This window comes from Heterodontus francisci, chromosome 26 (assembly GCF_036365525.1).
Source record: "Heterodontus francisci isolate sHetFra1 chromosome 26, sHetFra1.hap1, whole genome shotgun sequence".
Classification (NCBI taxonomy): domain Eukaryota; kingdom Metazoa; phylum Chordata; class Chondrichthyes; order Heterodontiformes; family Heterodontidae; genus Heterodontus; species Heterodontus francisci.
Window position 1 is genome coordinate 9,945,084 of NC_090396.1, and position 17,801 is coordinate 9,962,884.

The window sequence follows — 17,801 nt, forward strand, 5'->3', positions numbered from 1 at the left end:
CAACAGAATTGTATTCAACCACAATCTGTAACCTCGTGACCTAGCATATCCCCCACTCTACCATTACCATCAAGCTGGGGATCAACCCTGGATCAATGAAGAGTGCAGGAGAACATGCCAGGAGCAGCACTTGGCAGACTTCAAAATGAGGTGTCAGCCTGGTGTGGCTGGAGTCATACCTAGCACAAAGGAAGATGGTTGTGGTTGTTGGGGGTCAATTTCTCAGTCTCAGGACATCACTGTAGGAGTTCCTCAGGGCAGTGTCCTAGTCCCAACCATCTTCAGCTTCTTCATCATAACCTTCCCTCCATCATAAGGTCAGAAGTGGAGATTTTCGCTGATGATTGCACAATGTTCAGCACCATTTACAACTCCTCAGATACTGAAGCTGTCCTGGTCCACATTCAGCAAGACCTGGACAACATTCAGGCTTGGGCTGATAAGTGGCAAGTAACAAGTCCCAGGAAATGATGATCTCCATAAAAAGAGAATCTAACCATCTTCCCTTGACATTCAATGGCATTACGATCGCTGAATCCTCCACCATCAACATCCTGGGGGTTACCATTGACCAGAAACTGATCTGCACCAGCCGCATAAATACCGTGGCTACAAGAGCAGGTCAGATGCTGGGAATCCTGCGGCGAGTAACTCACCCCCTGACTCCCCAAAGCCTGTCCACCATCTACAAAGCACAAGTCAGGAGTGTGATGGAATACTCTCCACTTGCCTGGATGAGTATGACTCCATCAACACTCTGGAAGCTTGACACCATCCAGGACAAAGCAGCCCGCTAGTGTTCGTCACCCCATCCACCACCTTCAACATTCACTCCCTCCACCACCAACACACAGTGGCAGCAGTGTGTACCATCTACAAGATGCACTGCAGCAACTCACCAAGACTCCTTCGACAGCATCTTCCGAACCTGCGACCTCTACCACCTAGAAGGACAAGGGTAACAGATGTATGAGAACACCACCACCTGCAAGTTCCCCTCCAAGTCACACACCATCCTGACTTGGAACGATATCGCCGTTCCTTCACTGTCGCTGGGTCAAAATCCTGGAACTCCCTTCCTGACAGCACTGCGAGTGTACCTACCTCACATGGACTGCAGCAGTTCAAGAAGGCAGCTCACGACCACCTTCTCAAGGGCAATTAGGATGCGCAATAAATGCTGGCCTGGCCAGAGACGCCCACATCCCATGCAAAAAATTAAAAAAAAATCCAATCTGCACACAGCAAACATCCAACAAACAGCAATGTGATAATCTTCTTTTGTGATGTTGATTGAAGGATAAATATTGGCCTGGACACCAGGGATAACTCCCCTGCTCTTCTTCAAAATAATACCATGGGATCTTTGTCATCTACCTGTGAGTGCGGATGGGCCCTCGGTTTCATGTCTCATCCAAAAGATGGCAGCACCAACAGTGCAGCATGCCTTCAGCTTAGATTTTTGTGTTCAAGTCATGAAGTGGGACTTCATCCTGGAACCTTGTGTCTCAGGACAAGAGTGCTACCAACTGAGCCACAGCTGACTTCTGTCTCTAGTTTTGTTCCAAGACTGTTCTGTGACCTTTATCTCATTGTCTAATTTCTTCAAGCTATGGCCTCTGCTTGCACTTTTATATCTGTCTGGACTAACACTGCAAGATCTCCCTCTTGCATTATCGGAAGGCCTTTCTCTAATACATGATGGTTTTCTGACACAAGAATCAGTTGTGGACCCTCATTATCAGTACTTGCACTGCACTTTCTTACTCTCCACTCTTTCACCACATTCTGCCAGTCCATGGACCTCATTTCCTGTCCATTATCCTGAACATTCAACCAATATTTAAACATGCCAATAGCCTTTACTTCATCCTTCCATTCACTGAACCCCTCTGGAATATATGTCACCCATTGTTTAAATCAATGGGGTGAGCCAAGGAGATGCACAGGCACCTGATTAATTTAATCTAACAGTGAAAACGGTGTTGAATCTTGCAATGTGCTGTCAATTAGCTGTTAATAAATCTCAAGCAATTAATAAATTCTGAAGATTTTTCCCAAATTACAATCTGATATTTGTGAGAATCCTTGATCATTTAAGCCTCGATTTTACCACTGACCTCAGTACAAGCCAGGCAAAGAGGCAGTTAAAATTGGGGCAGCAACAATTCCCCCCTCTGAACCTGTTGCCTTCTCAGATGTAATTTTAACCCGCTGCTCACCAGGAGACAGCGAGATCTCCTCAAACTATACAAACCGGACCCTGATGATGTCATAAAATATAAACAGAAAGTGCTGGAACTACTCAGCAGGTCTGGCAGTATCTGTGGAGAGAGAAGCAGAGTTAACATTTCAGGTCAGTGACCTTTCATCAGCACTGGTAAAGGTTAGAAATGAAGGTTAGTGAGAGGGTCGGGGATGGGTAGAGGACAGGAGAGATTAAATAACAAAGCTGTCCTGGGACAAAGGCAAAGTGGGTGTTAATGGTTGTGGTGAAAGACAAAGCATTAGTCCAGAGAGAGTGTTCATAGCAGAATAATGAGCATTCCTGGCCAAAAGCACAAACATGAAAAACAAGCACACGGTTAAAAAAAAATATGAAATAAAAAAAGACCAGTCATGTTCTGAAATTATTGAACTCATATTGAGTCCACAAGGCTGTAGTGTGTCTAATCAGAAGATGAGGTGCTGTTCCTCGAGCTTGCGTTGATGTTCACGTGAACACTGCTGCAGGCCCAGGCCAGACATGTGAGCATGAGAGCAGTGGGTGGGGGGTGGGGGGGCGGTTGTTGAAATGACAAGCAACCGGAAGCTTGAGGTCACGCTTTTGGACTGAGTGGAGGTGTTCCGCAAAGCGGTCAACCAATCTACGTTTGGTCTCCCCAATGTAGAGGAGACCACATTGTGAGCATACAAGTAAATCACTGCTTCACCTGAAAGGAGTGTTTGGGGCCTTGGATAGTGAGGAGAGAGGAGGTAAAAGGGCAGGTATTACACCTCCTCAATTGCATGGGAGCGTGCCATGGGAAGGGGACGAGGTGGTGGGGGTAATGGAGGAGTGGACAAGGGCGTCACGGAGGGAACAATCCCTTCGGATTGCTGACTGGGGAAGGGAGGGGAAGATGTGATTGGTTGTGGCATCACGCTGGAGGTGGCAGAAATGGCGGATGATAATCCTGTGGATGTGGAGGTTGCTGAGGTGGAAAGTGAGGATAAGGGGAACCCTGTCATGGTTCTGGGAGGGAGGGGAAGGGGTGAGAGCAGAGGTGTGGGAAATAGGCCGGACACGGTTGAGGACCCTGTCAACCACAGTGGGGGGGAATCCTCGGTTGAGTAAAAAGGAAGACATATCAGAAGCACCGTTGTGGAAGGTAGCATCATCAGAGCAGATACGTCAGAGACGGAGAAACTGGAAGAATGGGGTGGAGCTTTTATAGGAGGCAGGGTGTGAGGAAGTGCAGTTGAGGATGTCAGGAGGGCCTAACTGCAATTTTATCCTGCTGCCCATTTCCCCCCTCCCCCAAACATCTGGCCTCCATGGAGCAGCCCTTGTAACTTTCCCAACAGGTCAACCTGACAGCAACTGGAGCAGCCAGAAAGCTGTTTATTTCACATTTTCCTTTGGTTGCCTTGTGCGGCAGGAGGGCCAAGAACCCTTCGACCTCTCCTGGCCTTCCCCTCCCCTTCCCTGACTGTAATGCCCTTTTCACTTCCAACCACCTACCCACATCCCAGAGATTGTTCCTTCAGTTCCCCAGCAGCGGCCTCCTCCCGCCTGAAATCCCGCTCCCACATGCCAACCAGCTACGGCTTCCCACCGGGGTCAGGTGGGAGGCTCATTGCAAGAATGCTGCTGAGTCCCAAGAGTGAAATCTCCTAGGCCCTGTACTGGAAAAGAGGATGGGCCCTGCTGCCTGTTTCAGCCCTGGCCTGGCTGAACCACACCTGAGTTGAAATTGGGGCTTTTGTGTCTGTCACATGTGATGTCTGGTTGTGAGCTTAGTGACAAGGATCCCTGAATTCTGGTGTCACTGGGGAAATGCAAGTAACAGTTTTTCTTTAAAAGACTAGCAGCTATGAAATTTTCCACCTAATTTCCAAATCTTGTAGCGAAGAGTTGATTTTTAAACTCTCATTGCACCAACTGATGAACGACCCAGTTGAACTAATGACTGTTCCTACCCATTGATATCCTGCAAATGGCATGAAGTTATTGGACTTCAAAGATGGCGGCCCGCACATGCAGCCTTTAAAAGATTCAAGCCCCCCCATGGCTAAACATTTGATCACTTGCCCTCTCTGCCCCAAAAAAGCTTACCTTGCGATCCCAACCTTCTCCCCCCGCCCCCAAAGTTTATAAACTATGAACTTTACCCCTTCCCACCCTCCAGACCAATTGAAAACGTTTTTCCCCACTCCCCCCTCGCCCTGAAAACTCAACTGCTGCTCCCTCCCAAACAGCATTCCGCCTCGGATCTCTGACCAGAGATCTGAAGGTGCGGGAGTCCCGGCAATCTACCTGAATATTGCAGCGAGACGGCCAATGGGAGCAGGTAGGTCATTAATTCATGAATTTATATTCATTTAGATATTTAGATCCAGCTCCCGTCACCGAGCGGCAGTGGGGCCGTCAAGAGGCCTTGCTGCTGCTGGGAATATGCGGGGGAGAGGGCCTTCCTGGCACAAGACCCATGGCAGGTCTCTCCCAGAGGCATTTTCCGGGATCCCCCACACTCCGGCCAGCACAACTGACGTCGGGGAGCCAGTAAAATTCAACCTATTGAGGTTGCTTAACACCATAAGTTTACATTACAATATACAGAGTGCATTAAATCCTGCTTTTTCTTTATTCTAATCTCCTCTCCTCTGGTCACAGGTTAACATTAATCCGGCCTACCAAGCTCAGGAGTTGGAGTTTGTTCTGAAGAAGGTAAGCTGGGCTTCCTAGTCTGAAGAATATAGGATTCCATTACTGGGAGATACTTGCAAATCTCTCCTGGTGTCTCAGTAGGTAAATGCACCTCATTATGTGGTACTGAGTGTTGCAGACCACAAGGTCCCTGGTTTGTGCTGGGTTTCATTTTGCTACAACTGGTTTCAGCAACTCCGAGACAAGGCAAGTCATCATGGGAATGGCTCCCCTTTTCCATCCGGTGACTTCTGCTATGTCTGGTTGGTGGGTGGGGACAGAATGGGCACAACTGTGGTCTGACCATGGTTGAATAGCTAGACAGTGCTCACCATCTGCAGCTCCCTTATTACAACACAGCTCCCCTCCACAGCAACAGTGAGATGCTTAAAAATAAACTAACACTCATCCTCTCCCTTTCAGTAATCACTGTCTGATGAACCCTGAGTTCATTTGCAAGCTTGGATTTGACATTTTTGTAGTCATCCCCCATTTTGCTTCAATCTACATCACTAGAGCTTTCAATCTGGGTGACTTGCAGTTCAAAGTGAGGTTGTTCTCCTTGGAGCAAAGGAGATTTAGGGCAGATTTGATAGAGGTGTATAAGATAATGGTTTTGATAAGGTAGACAAAGAAAAGCTGTTCCCATTAGCTGATGGTACAAGGACGAGACGACACAAATTTAAGGTTTTGGGCAAGAGATACAGTGGGTGATGTGAGGAAGAACTTTTTTACACAGTAAGTGATAATGACCTGGAACTCATTGCCTATGAGGATAGTGGAAGCCGAGACGATGAATGATTTCAAAAGGAAACTTGAACTTGAGGAAAATAAACTTGCAGGGCTACAGGGATAGAATGGGGGAATGGGACTGACTGCATTACTCTACAGAGAGCTGGCATGGACTCAACAGGCTGAAGGGCCTGCTTCTGTGCTGTTATGACTCTAAGTACCCCTGGATGGCTAGTCCTGTTAGCTGTGACCCAGGGTGGGGAGGGGGAGGCAGTGCCCCTGTTGGGTGTTGGTGTCTGTGGGAAGGTTGTGGTGGATGTTGTGACTTGGTATTCTGGAGATTGGAAATGTTTTCGAGTGATTTCATGTGTCCATTTCTCTCTACAGGTCGGCTGTAAGGCATTGGTCTGTCCCACAAAGTTTAAGACCCAAGTATACTACGACATCATTATGCGCAGCTGTCCAGAGCTGGAGAAAGCCACTCCAGGGGATCTAAGGAGCAAAAGGTACACACTGCTCATCACACACAGAGGCTTAGATTTCACTTGGAGTAGGAACGAGATGGGAGGGCCAAAGCAACCACTGTACATCCCCTGACCCTGCCAGGTTCTAGGCAACTGCCAGGTGCTGTACATCGCAGGGATGGGGTTTCGGGAGAGCCATAGAGTCATTGACAGCATAGGAGGAGACCATTCGGCCCATCGAGTACATGCCGGCTCAATGAGTACACGCCGGCTCTCAGCGAAGCAATCCAGTCAGTCCAACTCCCCCACTTGATCTCCGTAGCCCTGTAAGTTTATTTCCTTCCAGTGCCCACCCAATTTCCTTTTGCAATCATTGTCTCCGCTTCCACCACCCTTGTGGGCAGAGAGTTCCAGGTCATTACCACTCATTGTGTAAAAATGTTCTCCCTCATATTCCTCCTGCATCTCTTGCCTAAACCCTTCAGCCTGTGTCCCCTAGTCCTTGTACCATTTGTTAATGAGAACAGTTTTCCTTGTCTAACTTATCAAAGCCTGTCATAATCATGTCCACCCCCATCAAATCTCCCCTCAATCTCCTTTGTTTCAAGGAGAACAACCCCAGCTTCGCCAACCTAACCTTGTAACTAAAATCACCCATCCCTGGAACCATTCTGGTAAATCTCCTCTGCACCAGCTCAAGGACCCTCACATCCTTCCTAAAGTGTGGTGACTAGAACTGGACACAATACTCCAGTTGGGGCCAAACCAGATCTTTACAAAGATTCGGCATAACATCCCTGCTTTGTACTCAATAATCTCTATTTATGAATAACAAAGTTCCATACACTTTACTAACAACTCTCTCAATATGTCCTTCTGTCTTCAAAGATCGATGCACATAAACCCCCAGGTTCCTCTGTTCCTGTACGGTCTTGAGAACTGTGCCATTAAGTCTATATTTCCTCTCCATATCCTTTTTGCCAGAATGTATCACCTCACACTTGTCAGCATTAAATTCCATCTGCCACCTCTCTGCCCATTCTGCCAGCCTATCTATGTCAGTTCATATCAAAGAACAAAGAACAGTACAGCACAGGAACAGGCCATTCGTCCCTCCAAGCCTGCGCCGATCTTGATGCCTGTCTAAACTAAAACCTTCTGCACTTCCCTCTATTCCCATCCTATTCATGTATTTGTCAACATGACTCTTAAACGTCGCTATCGTACCTGCTTCCACCACCACCCCCGGCAGCAAGTTCCAGGCACTCACCACCCTCTGTGTAAAAAAAACTTGCCTCGCACATCCCCTCTAAACTTTGCCCCTCGCATCTTAAACTTATGTCTAGTAACTGACTCTTCAAAATGCAGTCAAGTCCAGGTGATGTCATTGGACCCCCATCTATATATTTAAAGAACGACCCGGTGGCTTTTGGACAGCGGGAACAGAGTTGGCATTGGCAGTCACGTTCACCTGCCCAATTTCCACCAGGTGGGCAGCTTTCAAATTGCCCTTATATAGCCAATGCCCATTTCCATGCTCCAACGTGCCCATTTATCTTAAACAGACATTAACAGTGAGGGTGCCAGAGGCAACACTGTAAAGTAAAAACAGCTTTCAGTTCTCGGCACCACACCACAGGAGGATGTATTAGCATTGGAGAGCATGCAGTGCTGATTCACCAGAATGGTACCAGGGCTTAGAGGCTGAAATTATGAGAACAAGTTGAATAGACTAGCCTTGTATCCCTTGAATATCAAAGATTAAGGGGTGATCGAATCAAGGTATTTAAAATGATGAGCAGAATTGATATGGTAGATAAGGAGCAACCAGAACAAGGGGTCATAACCTTAAAATTACAGCGAGATATCCAGAGCTGATGTCAGGAAGCATTTCCTCACACGAAGGGCAAGGAAATCTGGGACACTCTTCCCCCACAAAGCTGTGGATGCTGGGAATCAATCAAACTTTTCCAGACTGGGATGGGTAGATTGTTGTTGGTGAGTGTGTAAAGAGATACAGAGTAAATGCAGGTAAATGGAAATGAAATACAGATCAGCCATAAACCAATGGAATGGTGGAACTGGCTTGAGGGGCTGAATGGCCAACTGGAAGGATCAGGACATCCCTCAAGAGGGGGTCTCGCCAGATGTCCTGACTGTAGGATACTGCTAGCATAGTGGTAATATTACTGGACTAGTAATCCAGAGGCCTGGAATAATGCTCCAGAGACATGAGTTCAAATCCCACCACGGCAGCTGGTGAACTTTAAATTCAATTAATTAATAAATCTAGATTTAAAAGCTAGTCTCAGTAATAGTGACCATGAAAACATTGTCGATTGTTGTAAAAACCCATCTTGTTTGGTAATGCCCTTTAGCGAAGGAAATCTGCTGTCCTTACCTGATCTGTAGCTGTATGATGTGGGAGCTGGCTGACCCCATTGTGAACGGCAGGGACCACATCTGCAGCAAGTGTTGGTTGCTGGAAGAACTCTGGCTCAGAGTTGATGATCTGGAATCTGAGCTTCAAACACTGCGGCACATCCGGGAGGGGGAGAGTTACCTGGACATTTTGTTTCAGGAGGCAGTCACACCTGGTAGATTAAGTAATTCAAATTCAGTTAGTGATCAGGGACAACAGGGTGTGATTGCAAGTGAGGCAGGTAGGGGGATCCTGAGTTCAGGAGTGGAGGAGCCTCAGCCTTTGACCTGATCCAACAGGTACGAGATACTTGCTCCTTGTGTGGATGAGGAAAAGGGCTGCGGGAAGGATGAGCCAACTGACCACGCCACCATGGTGCAGAAGGCCATTCAAGAGGGGGGAGCAAAAAGACAAGTGGTAGTTATAGGGGATTCTATAATTAGGGGGATAGATAGTATCCTTTGCAAGCTGGATTGGGAGTCCCGCATGGTGTGTTGCCTGCCCGGTGCCAGGGTGCAGGACATCTCTGACCGGCTTGAAAGGATATTGGAGCGGGAGGGGGAGGATCCAGTTGTTGTGGTCCATGTTGGGACTAACAACATAGGCTAGGCTAGGATGGAGGACCTGTTTGGGGATTATAAAGCACCAGGAGCGAAATTAAGGAACAGGTCCTCGAGGGTCATAATCTCCGGATTACTGCCCGAGCCACGTGCAAATTGGCTTAGGGATAAGAATATTAGGGAAGTAAACACGTGGCGAAGGGAGTGGAGTGGGAAAGAGGGGTTCCATTTCATGGGGCATTGGCATCAGTTTTGGAACCGGGGGGATCTGTACCGATGGGACGGTCTCCACCTGAACCGATCTGGAACCAGTGTTCTAGCGAAACGGATAAATAGGGTGGTCTCTAGGACTTTAAACTAGTGACTCGGGAGGAAGGGAAAGGGAAAACGACAGGGAGTATGATGAATAAAAAGGTAAGCAGCAGGCTAACGTGTGCAGGAGGGTTTAAGTTCAAGGAAGACGATGAAAGAAGCAGAAAGGAAGGATAACTCAAGAGTTATTATTAGAGATGTTGGGAATCACGAGGAAGGTAAGGGAGGTGGTGTAGCTCTGATACTCAAGGACGACATCAGGGCGGTGCTGAGAGCTGATATAGGTTCTATGGAGAATGAGGTTGAAATCATTTGGGTGGAAATTAGAAACTCTAAGAAGAAAAAGTCATTGATAGGCGTAGTCTATAGGCCACCAAATAATAACATCACATTGGGGCGGGCAATAAACAAAGAAATAACTAATGACTGTAAAAATGGTACGGCAATTATCATGGGGGATTTTAATTTACATGTAGATTGGTCGAACCAGCTCAGTCAGGGTAGCCTTGAGGAGGAATTCGTTGAGTGTATCCGTGATAGTTTTCTTGAACAGTATGTAATGGAATCGACGAGGGAGCAAGCTATCCTCGATCTAGTCCTGTGTAATGAGACAGGAATAATTAATGACCTCATGGTTAGGGATCCTCTTGGAAGGAGTGATCACAATATGGTTGAATTTAGAATACAGATGGAGAGTGTGAAGATAAAATCCAATACCAGGATCCTGTGCTTGAATAAGGGGGACTACAATAGAATGAGGGAGGACTTGGCTAAAGTAGACTGGAAACAAAGATTTTACGGTGGGACAGTTGACGAGCAGTGGAGGACTTTCAAAGCAATTTTTTAAAGTGCTCAGCAAAAGTATATTCCAGTGAAAAGGAAGGACTGGAAGAAAAGGGGTAATCTGCCATGGGTGTTTAAGGAAATAAGGGAGGCTATCAATTTGAAAAAGAAGGCATACAAAGTGGCCAAAAGCAGCATGAAACTAGAAGATTGGGAAAACTTTAAAGGTCAACAGAAAGCTACGAAAAGAGCTATAAAGAAAAGTAAGATGGAACATGAGAAAAAACTAGCACAGAATATAAAGACAGATAGCAAAACTTTCTATAAATATATAAAACGAAAAAGAGTGGCTAAAGTAAACGTTGATCCTTTAGAGGATGAGAAGGGGAATTTAGTTATGGGATATGATGAAATGGCCGAGGCATTGAACAGGTATTTTGTATCGGTCTTCACAGTGGAGGACATTAATAACATGCCAGTAATTGACAAAGAGACGAACGTAGGTGAGGACCTGGGAACAATCATTATTACGGAAGAGGTAGTGTTGGGCAAGCTAATGGAGCTAAGGATTGATAAGTCTCCTGGCCCTGATGGAATGCATCCCAGGGTACTAAAAGAGATGGTGGGAGAAATAGCAGGTGCACTGACTGTAATTTTCCAAAATTCGCTGGACTCTGGGGTAGTCCCAGCTGATTGGAAAACAGCAGATGTGACGCCACTGTTTAAAAAGGGAGGTAGACAAAAGATGGGGAATTATAGACCGGTTAGCTTAACCTCTGTAGTGGGGAAGATGCTTGAGTCTATTATCAAGGAAGAAATAGCAGGGCATCTCGATAGAAATTGTCCCGTTGGGCAGACGCAGCATGGGTTCATGAAGGGCAGGTCATGCTTGACAAATCTTTTGGAATTCTATGATGACATTACGAGCAAGGTGGACAATGGGGACCCAGTGGATGTGGTGTACCCAGATTTCCAAATGGCCTCCGACAAGGTGCCGCACAAGAGGCTGCTGCATAAGATAAGGATGCATGGCGTTAGGGATAAAGTATTAGCATGGATAGAGGATTGGTTGACTAACAGGAAGCAGAGAGTGGGGATAAATGAGTGCTATTCTGGTTGGCAATCAGTCACTAGTGGTGTGCCTCAGGGATCGGTGTTGGGACCGCAATTATTTACAATTTATATAGATGATTTGGAGTTGGGAACCACGTGTAGGGTGTCAAAGTTTGCAGATGACACTAAGATGAGTGGCAGAGCAAAGTGTGCAGATGACTGTGAAACTTTGCAGAGGAACATAGATACATTGAGTGAGTGGGCAAAGATCTGGCAGATGGAATACAATGTTAATAAATGTGAAGTCATTCATTTCGGTAGGAGTAACAGGAAAAAGGATTATTACTTGAATGGTAAAAAGTTGCAGCATGCTGCTATGCAGAGGGACCTGGGTGTCCTTGTGCATGAATCGCAGAAGGTTGGTCTGCAGGTACAGCAAGTAATTAGGAAGGCAAATGGAATTTTGTCCTTCATTGCTGAAGGGATTGAGTTTAAAAGCAGAGAGGTTATGTTGCAGCTGTACAAGGTACTGGTGAGGCCGCACCTGGAGTACTGTGTGCAGTTTGGTCTCCTTACTTGAGAAAGGATGTACTGGCACTGGAGGGGGTGCAGAGGAGGTTCACTAGGTTGATTCCGGAGTTGAGGGGGTTGGCTTATGAGGAGAGACTGAGTAGTCAGATTTGTCAGTTCCGAAGAAGGGTCACTGACCCGAAACGTTAACTCTGCTTCTCTTTCCACAGATGCTGCCAGACCTGCTGAGTGAATCCAGCATTTCTTGTTTTTGTTTCAGATTTCCAGCATCCGCAGTATTTTGCTTTTATATTAGATTGGGATTATATTCATTGGAGTTCAGAAGAATGAGGGGGGATCTTATAGAAACATATAAAATCATGAAGGGAATAGATAAGATACAAGTAGAGAGGATGTTTCCACTGGCAGGTGAAGCTAGAACAAGAGGGCATAGCCTCAAGATTAGAGGGAGCAGATTTAGGACTGAATTAAGAAGGAACTTCTTCACCCAGAGGGTTGTTAATCTATGGAATTCCTTGCCCAATGAAGTAGTTGACGATTCTTCAGTAAACGTTTTTAAAGCTAAGGTAGATATCTTTTTGAACAATAAAGGAATTAAGGGATACAGTGAGAGCGCGGGTAAGTGGATCTGAGTCCACGACAAGATCAGCCATGATTTTATTGAATGGCGGAGCAGGCTCGAGGGGCCGGACGGCCTACTCCTGCTCCTAGTTCTTATGATCTTATGATTTTATGATCTTATGATCTGGCTTACTTGTGACTCCAGACCCACAGCAATGTGGTTGACTCTTAACTGCCCTCTGAAATGACCTGGCAAGCCACTCAGTTTGTATCAAAGTGCTATAAAAAAGTCAAATAAGATTACAACTGGACAGACCACCTTGTATTGACCAAGGCACCAGAAACCCAGAGCCAGTCCATCCAGGACATCATCCACCTGGTCCGTGAACTGATCCATCTTTCCCAGAGGACTGGTCAGTCGGTCGCCTTTCTCTCCCTCAATCAGGAGAAGGCGTTCGACAGGGTGGTTCGCGAATACCTTTTCGGGACTCTGCGCGTTTTCGGACTCGGGCTGCATTTTGTGGCCTGAGTCCGACTTTTATACGTCGCCGCAGAGTGTCTGGTCAAAGTTAATGGGTCCTTGACGGCTCCCCTTCGCTTTGGGAGAGGAGTGCGTCAGAGATGCCCCATGTCCGGCCAATTGTATACCATCTGCGTGGAGCCGTTCCTGTGCCTGCTTCACAGGAGGTTGACGGGATTGGCGCTGCGCGAGCCGGCCATGCGGGTTGTCCTCTCAGCTTATGCCGGCGACGTGCTCCTCGCGGTCACAGATCCCATTGACTAGCGGAGGATGCACGACTGCCAGCAGATCTTTTCTGCTGCGTCCTCCACGAGGAACAATTGGGAGAAATGTTCCGGTCTCCTGGTGGGTCAGTGGCGGGTGGACTCCGTGCTGGAGGAGTTGACACCTTTTGCGTGGAGCACCACGCACCTCCTCTACCTTAGCCCCGCTGAGGAGGCCTGGCCAGCAAACAGGCAGGAGTTGGAGGCGAAAGTCACCACTCGGCTGGGACGCTGGACAGGACTGCTCCGAGTGAACAAAGAACAAAGAACAGTACAGCACAGGAACAGGCCATTCGGCCCTCCAAGCCTGCACCGATCTTGATGCCTGCCTAAACTAACACCTTCTGCACTTCCGGGGACCGTATCCCTCTATTCCCATCCTATTCATGTATTTGTCAAGATGCCTCTTAAATGTCATTATCGTACCTGCTTCCACCACCTTCTCTGGCAGCAAGTTCCAGGCACTCACCACCCTCTGTGTAAAGAACTTGCCTCGCACATCCCCTCTAAACTTTGCCCCTCTCACCTTAAACCTATGTCCCCTAGTAACTGACTCTTCCACCCTGGGAAAAAGCTTCTGACTATCCACTCTGTCCATGCCGCTCATAACTTTGTAAACCTCTATCATGTCGCCCCTCCACATCCGTCGTTCCAGTGAAAACAATCCAAGTTTATCCAACCTCTCCTCATAGCTAATGCCCTCCAGACCAGGCAACATCCTGATAAACCCGTCGATTTCTTCTGGGCCAAGAGGAAACACTGGGTCTCTGCCGCGGTCCTGAGTCTCCCGATCGAGGAGGGTGGCCAGTCGCTGGTGTGCGTCCACAACCAGGCTGCAACTCTCCGCCTTCAGACCCTGCAGAGATACCTGTGCACCGAGCGTCCTCCCAGATGGTGTGCGCTGGCGATGTATTTTTCCGCCAGTGTCACTGCCTTCAAGATGACACGCAGCTCCCGGCAGAGACCGTTAGCCGCACCTTTCTGAGGGAGTTGCCTGTCTTTTACCGGGATCTATTAAGAGTCTGGAACATGGTCGCCTCCAGTCAGGGCACTCCCCCGCCGCTGCAGGAGAGCTCCTCGGCTGTCCGGGCGGCCGATTCCGGGGATGGACCAGTGGGCGGAGGAGTAGCCGAAGCCCCCGGGATGCCCCTCACTGCGGGTGGCGAGGGGGTTCGGGAGCGCAGAGCACTCCCAGCCGAGCTGACCCCGGCACAGCCGGAACTGCTCATCGGACCCAGGACTCGAAACCCTCCTCGGGAGCCGGTCCCGCACAACCCGAGCCGCCTCTCGGAAATGCTGTCCGTGCCATTCCAATCAGCGTGGAGGGGTTTCCTGTACGGGCTGCTCCTGCACAATCTCCACTTCCTCGCCCTCGTCAGCCGGCCGGACACCCTGATGGAGGTCTCTCTACATGGGAGTCCTCTCCCTTTACATCGGGGACCTGGGGTGGAGGGTGTTGTACAGGGCAGTCCCATGCAATAGACTTTTAAGCAGGTTCACAGACTCCCAGGCCACCTGTACTTTCTGCGGCCTGGACGAGTCCGTCTTCCACGTACATATGGAGTGTGCGAGGTTGCAGCCCCTCTTTGAGTATTTGAAGGGGCTGCTCCTCAAGTTTTGGCTGCACTTCACTCCCACGCTCCTGATTTTTGGGCACCCGATGCGGAAGGGCGTGGGCTGGGAGGAGGATCTCCTCGTCGGTCTTCTCCTGGGCCTGGCCAAAGTGGCAATTCACAGGTCCAGGCTGCGGGCCGTCGGGGGATCCGTCCTCCCCGATTGCCTGCCCCTCTTCTGCGGTTGTGTTCGCGCCCGGGTGTCCCTGGAGAAGGAGCATGCGGTGTCCGCCGGTACGCTTGAGGCCTTCCACGACCGGTGGGCACCGCAGGAACTGGAATGCATCGTCAACGCCAAGAATGGCATTTTAATTTGAGTTTTTGGTTTATTTATCTGTTTTTAATAAAGTTGTTGTAAAAATATGTATGTAAAGGGGGCCTGAGGAATAAAGGCCACCTTAAAGAAGAAAAGAAAAAAAAACAGGGGTTAGATACAGAGTAAAACTCCCTCTACACTGTCCCCATCAAAAAAAAACGGGTTAGATACAGGGTAAAGCCCAGTGTGTTCTGCCACAACAATTTGCCTCAGCTCAACCTCAGAAAAGTGTTCTTTATGTCCATTTACCAAATGAACTATTGTGGGCTGGAATTGGAAGCAAATCATGTTGGTACGTGCTCACTGTGATCGGATCGACTGCCTGGATTCATCTGATAAGTTACAGTGAGCAAAGACTTTCATCCTCTGAATGGGAAAGAGATTTGAAAGGGCAGTGTCTATCTGCTGAACCTTTCAGTGTGCACATCATGTCCTGCTATGGGAAACTTGCAATTATTGTTGGAGAATTCGTGAGAGTCTCTGTGATTGGGACACCACTGATTTGTTTTTGGTTTGTGTTTGTTTAGTCTCCCTGATCTAAGGACGATCATCATGATTGGCAGTAAGCCTCCAGGAACATACAGTTTTGAGGAAGTCTTTGAGGCAGCTTCGAGCAGACATTGCGAGCAACTGCTGAGCCTGCAGAAGAAACTCTCTTTTGATGACCCAATAAACATCCAATTTACCTCGGTATGCCAGTTTTACTTTTATACCTTCAGTTAGGCACAACAATTTTTCAAAAGCTACCACAATTCTCTGATGCTGCGGACAGCTGGAGCAATGGGAGAAGCTGTTCCTATTTGTGGAAGAATCCAGAACCAGAGGACACCAATTTAAGGTGGTTGAGAAAAAAAACAATCGTGACCTGAGGAATAACCTTTTTAACACCGTGAGTGTTTATGATCTGGAGTACACTGCTTGAAAGTGTTGTGGAAGCAGATTCAACTGAGGCCTTCTGAAGGGGGTAGGATAAGCATTTGAAGGGGAAAATAATTGTAGGGCTATGGGGAAAAGGTACAGGAGTGAGACTAACTGAGTTGCTCTTGCAGAGCCAGCACGGACACGACGGACTGAATGGCCTCCTTCTGTGCTGTAACCATTCTATCATCCTATATGAAGAATGGGAAAGAAATTCTCTAAGTGGTGCCATTTGAATGGAGTAAAGGAACAGAGGCACCTTGGTGAACACAGGGTTTTGCTGGTAATGCAAAGTGATAATGTCCTTGGTTTTGTATCTCAAAGCATAGAATACAAAAGCAAGGAGATATTGTTGACTTGTATAAAACCTTAGTCTGTATTTTTTAATTCATTCTTGATATGTGGGCGTTGCTGGCTAGGTCGGTGTTTATTGCCCTTCCTTAGTTTCCCTGAGAAGGTGGTGGTTGGCTGCTGCCTTATACTGCTGGATGTTTTTCTTCCCTAATAATTTTGAGTGAATTGCTCGGCTGCTTTCAGAGGACAGTTAAAGGTCAACAACGTTGGTGTGTGACTGGAATCACATGTAGGCCAGATCGGGTAAGGATATAAGATTTTGTTCCCGAAATGTCAAAAGTTGGATTTTTACAACAATCTGACAGTGTCTTTGACACTTTTTAAAAGAAACCAAATTCAATTTCTCAGACTGCAATGGTGAGATTTAAACACTCGTTTTCTGAGTTATTACTCCAGGTCTGTAATACTACACCACCATTCTCCCATCCTCCCATACTCAGCAAGTCTCCTTAAACAACACCTTCCAAACCAGCGATCTCTACCACCTAGAAGGACAAGGGCAACAGATGCATGGGACCACCATCACCTGCAAGTTCCCCTTCAAACCAAACACCATCCTGACTTGGAACTATATCGTCATTCCTTCACTGTCGCTGGGTCAAAATCCAAAACCCTTCCTAACAGCACTGTGGGTGTACCTACCCCAAATGGACTGCAGCCGGTTCAAGAAGGCAGCTCACCACCACCTTCTCAAGGGCAATTAGGGATAGGCAATAAATGCTGGCCTGGCCAGCAACGCCCACATCCCAATCTGAATGAGTTAAAAACACCCTGCAATGCATGTGATTTTGGGCACCGAACTGTAAGAAAGGTAAAAGCACTGGAAAAGAGGCAGTGTATATTCACTGGGTAGTTAGCAGGGATGATAGATTCCAGTCGTGGAGAGAGACTGAAGACATTGGGGCTTTCTTCACTTGAGCTGAGAAGCTTAAGTGTAGACCTGAGAGAGGTCTTCAGGATGATGAAGTGATCTGATAAGGTAAATAGTTCCGAAGAAGGGTCACTGACCCGAAACGTTAACTCTGCTTCTCTGTCCACAGATGCTGCCAGACCTGTTGAGTATTTCCAGCATTTCTTGTTTCTATTTCAGATTTCCAGCATCCGCAGTATTTTGCTTTTACTTTAAATAGTGAGAGATTGTTCACCATGATTGAATCTCACTGATCTTTGAAATACCAAGAAGACTGCACAAACAGAAGATCATCACAAATAACTAAAGGAGGAGACTTAGAAAAAGCAATTCAGAATATAGCTTTGAATGAGAATTTTCTTTTGCAGTCTGTTGTTGAGGGAGTTTGGCCATGAAGTTTGCAATTTAAAGGATGAAGGATTGATGACGACTCAGGAATCAAAGGGTCCAGCTGGTTAGTGTAGACTCTTCTGCTTCTAGGTCCCAGCTAATGGCAACAAAATTCCCCAAAGGATAAAATGTTAGCCCAACTGAACATGCCTCTGGCTTCCAGAGTCTAATTGGAGTATACATACACAGT

At 47.4% G+C, this 17,801-nt stretch overlaps 1 protein-coding gene across 1 annotated transcript in view; it reads left to right on the forward strand.

Moving 5' to 3' along the window:
• Nucleotides 1-17,801, forward strand: part of acsf2 (acyl-CoA synthetase family member 2) — a 358,345-nt gene that overhangs the window by 61,169 nt on the left and 279,375 nt on the right. The window contains exons 4-6 of the mRNA XM_068057776.1: nucleotides 4,877-4,930; nucleotides 6,029-6,147; nucleotides 15,567-15,729. Coding sequence (XP_067913877.1) covers nucleotides 4,877-4,930; nucleotides 6,029-6,147; nucleotides 15,567-15,729 — 336 coding nt within the window. The remainder of the gene's footprint in view (nucleotides 1-4,876; nucleotides 4,931-6,028; nucleotides 6,148-15,566; nucleotides 15,730-17,801) is intronic.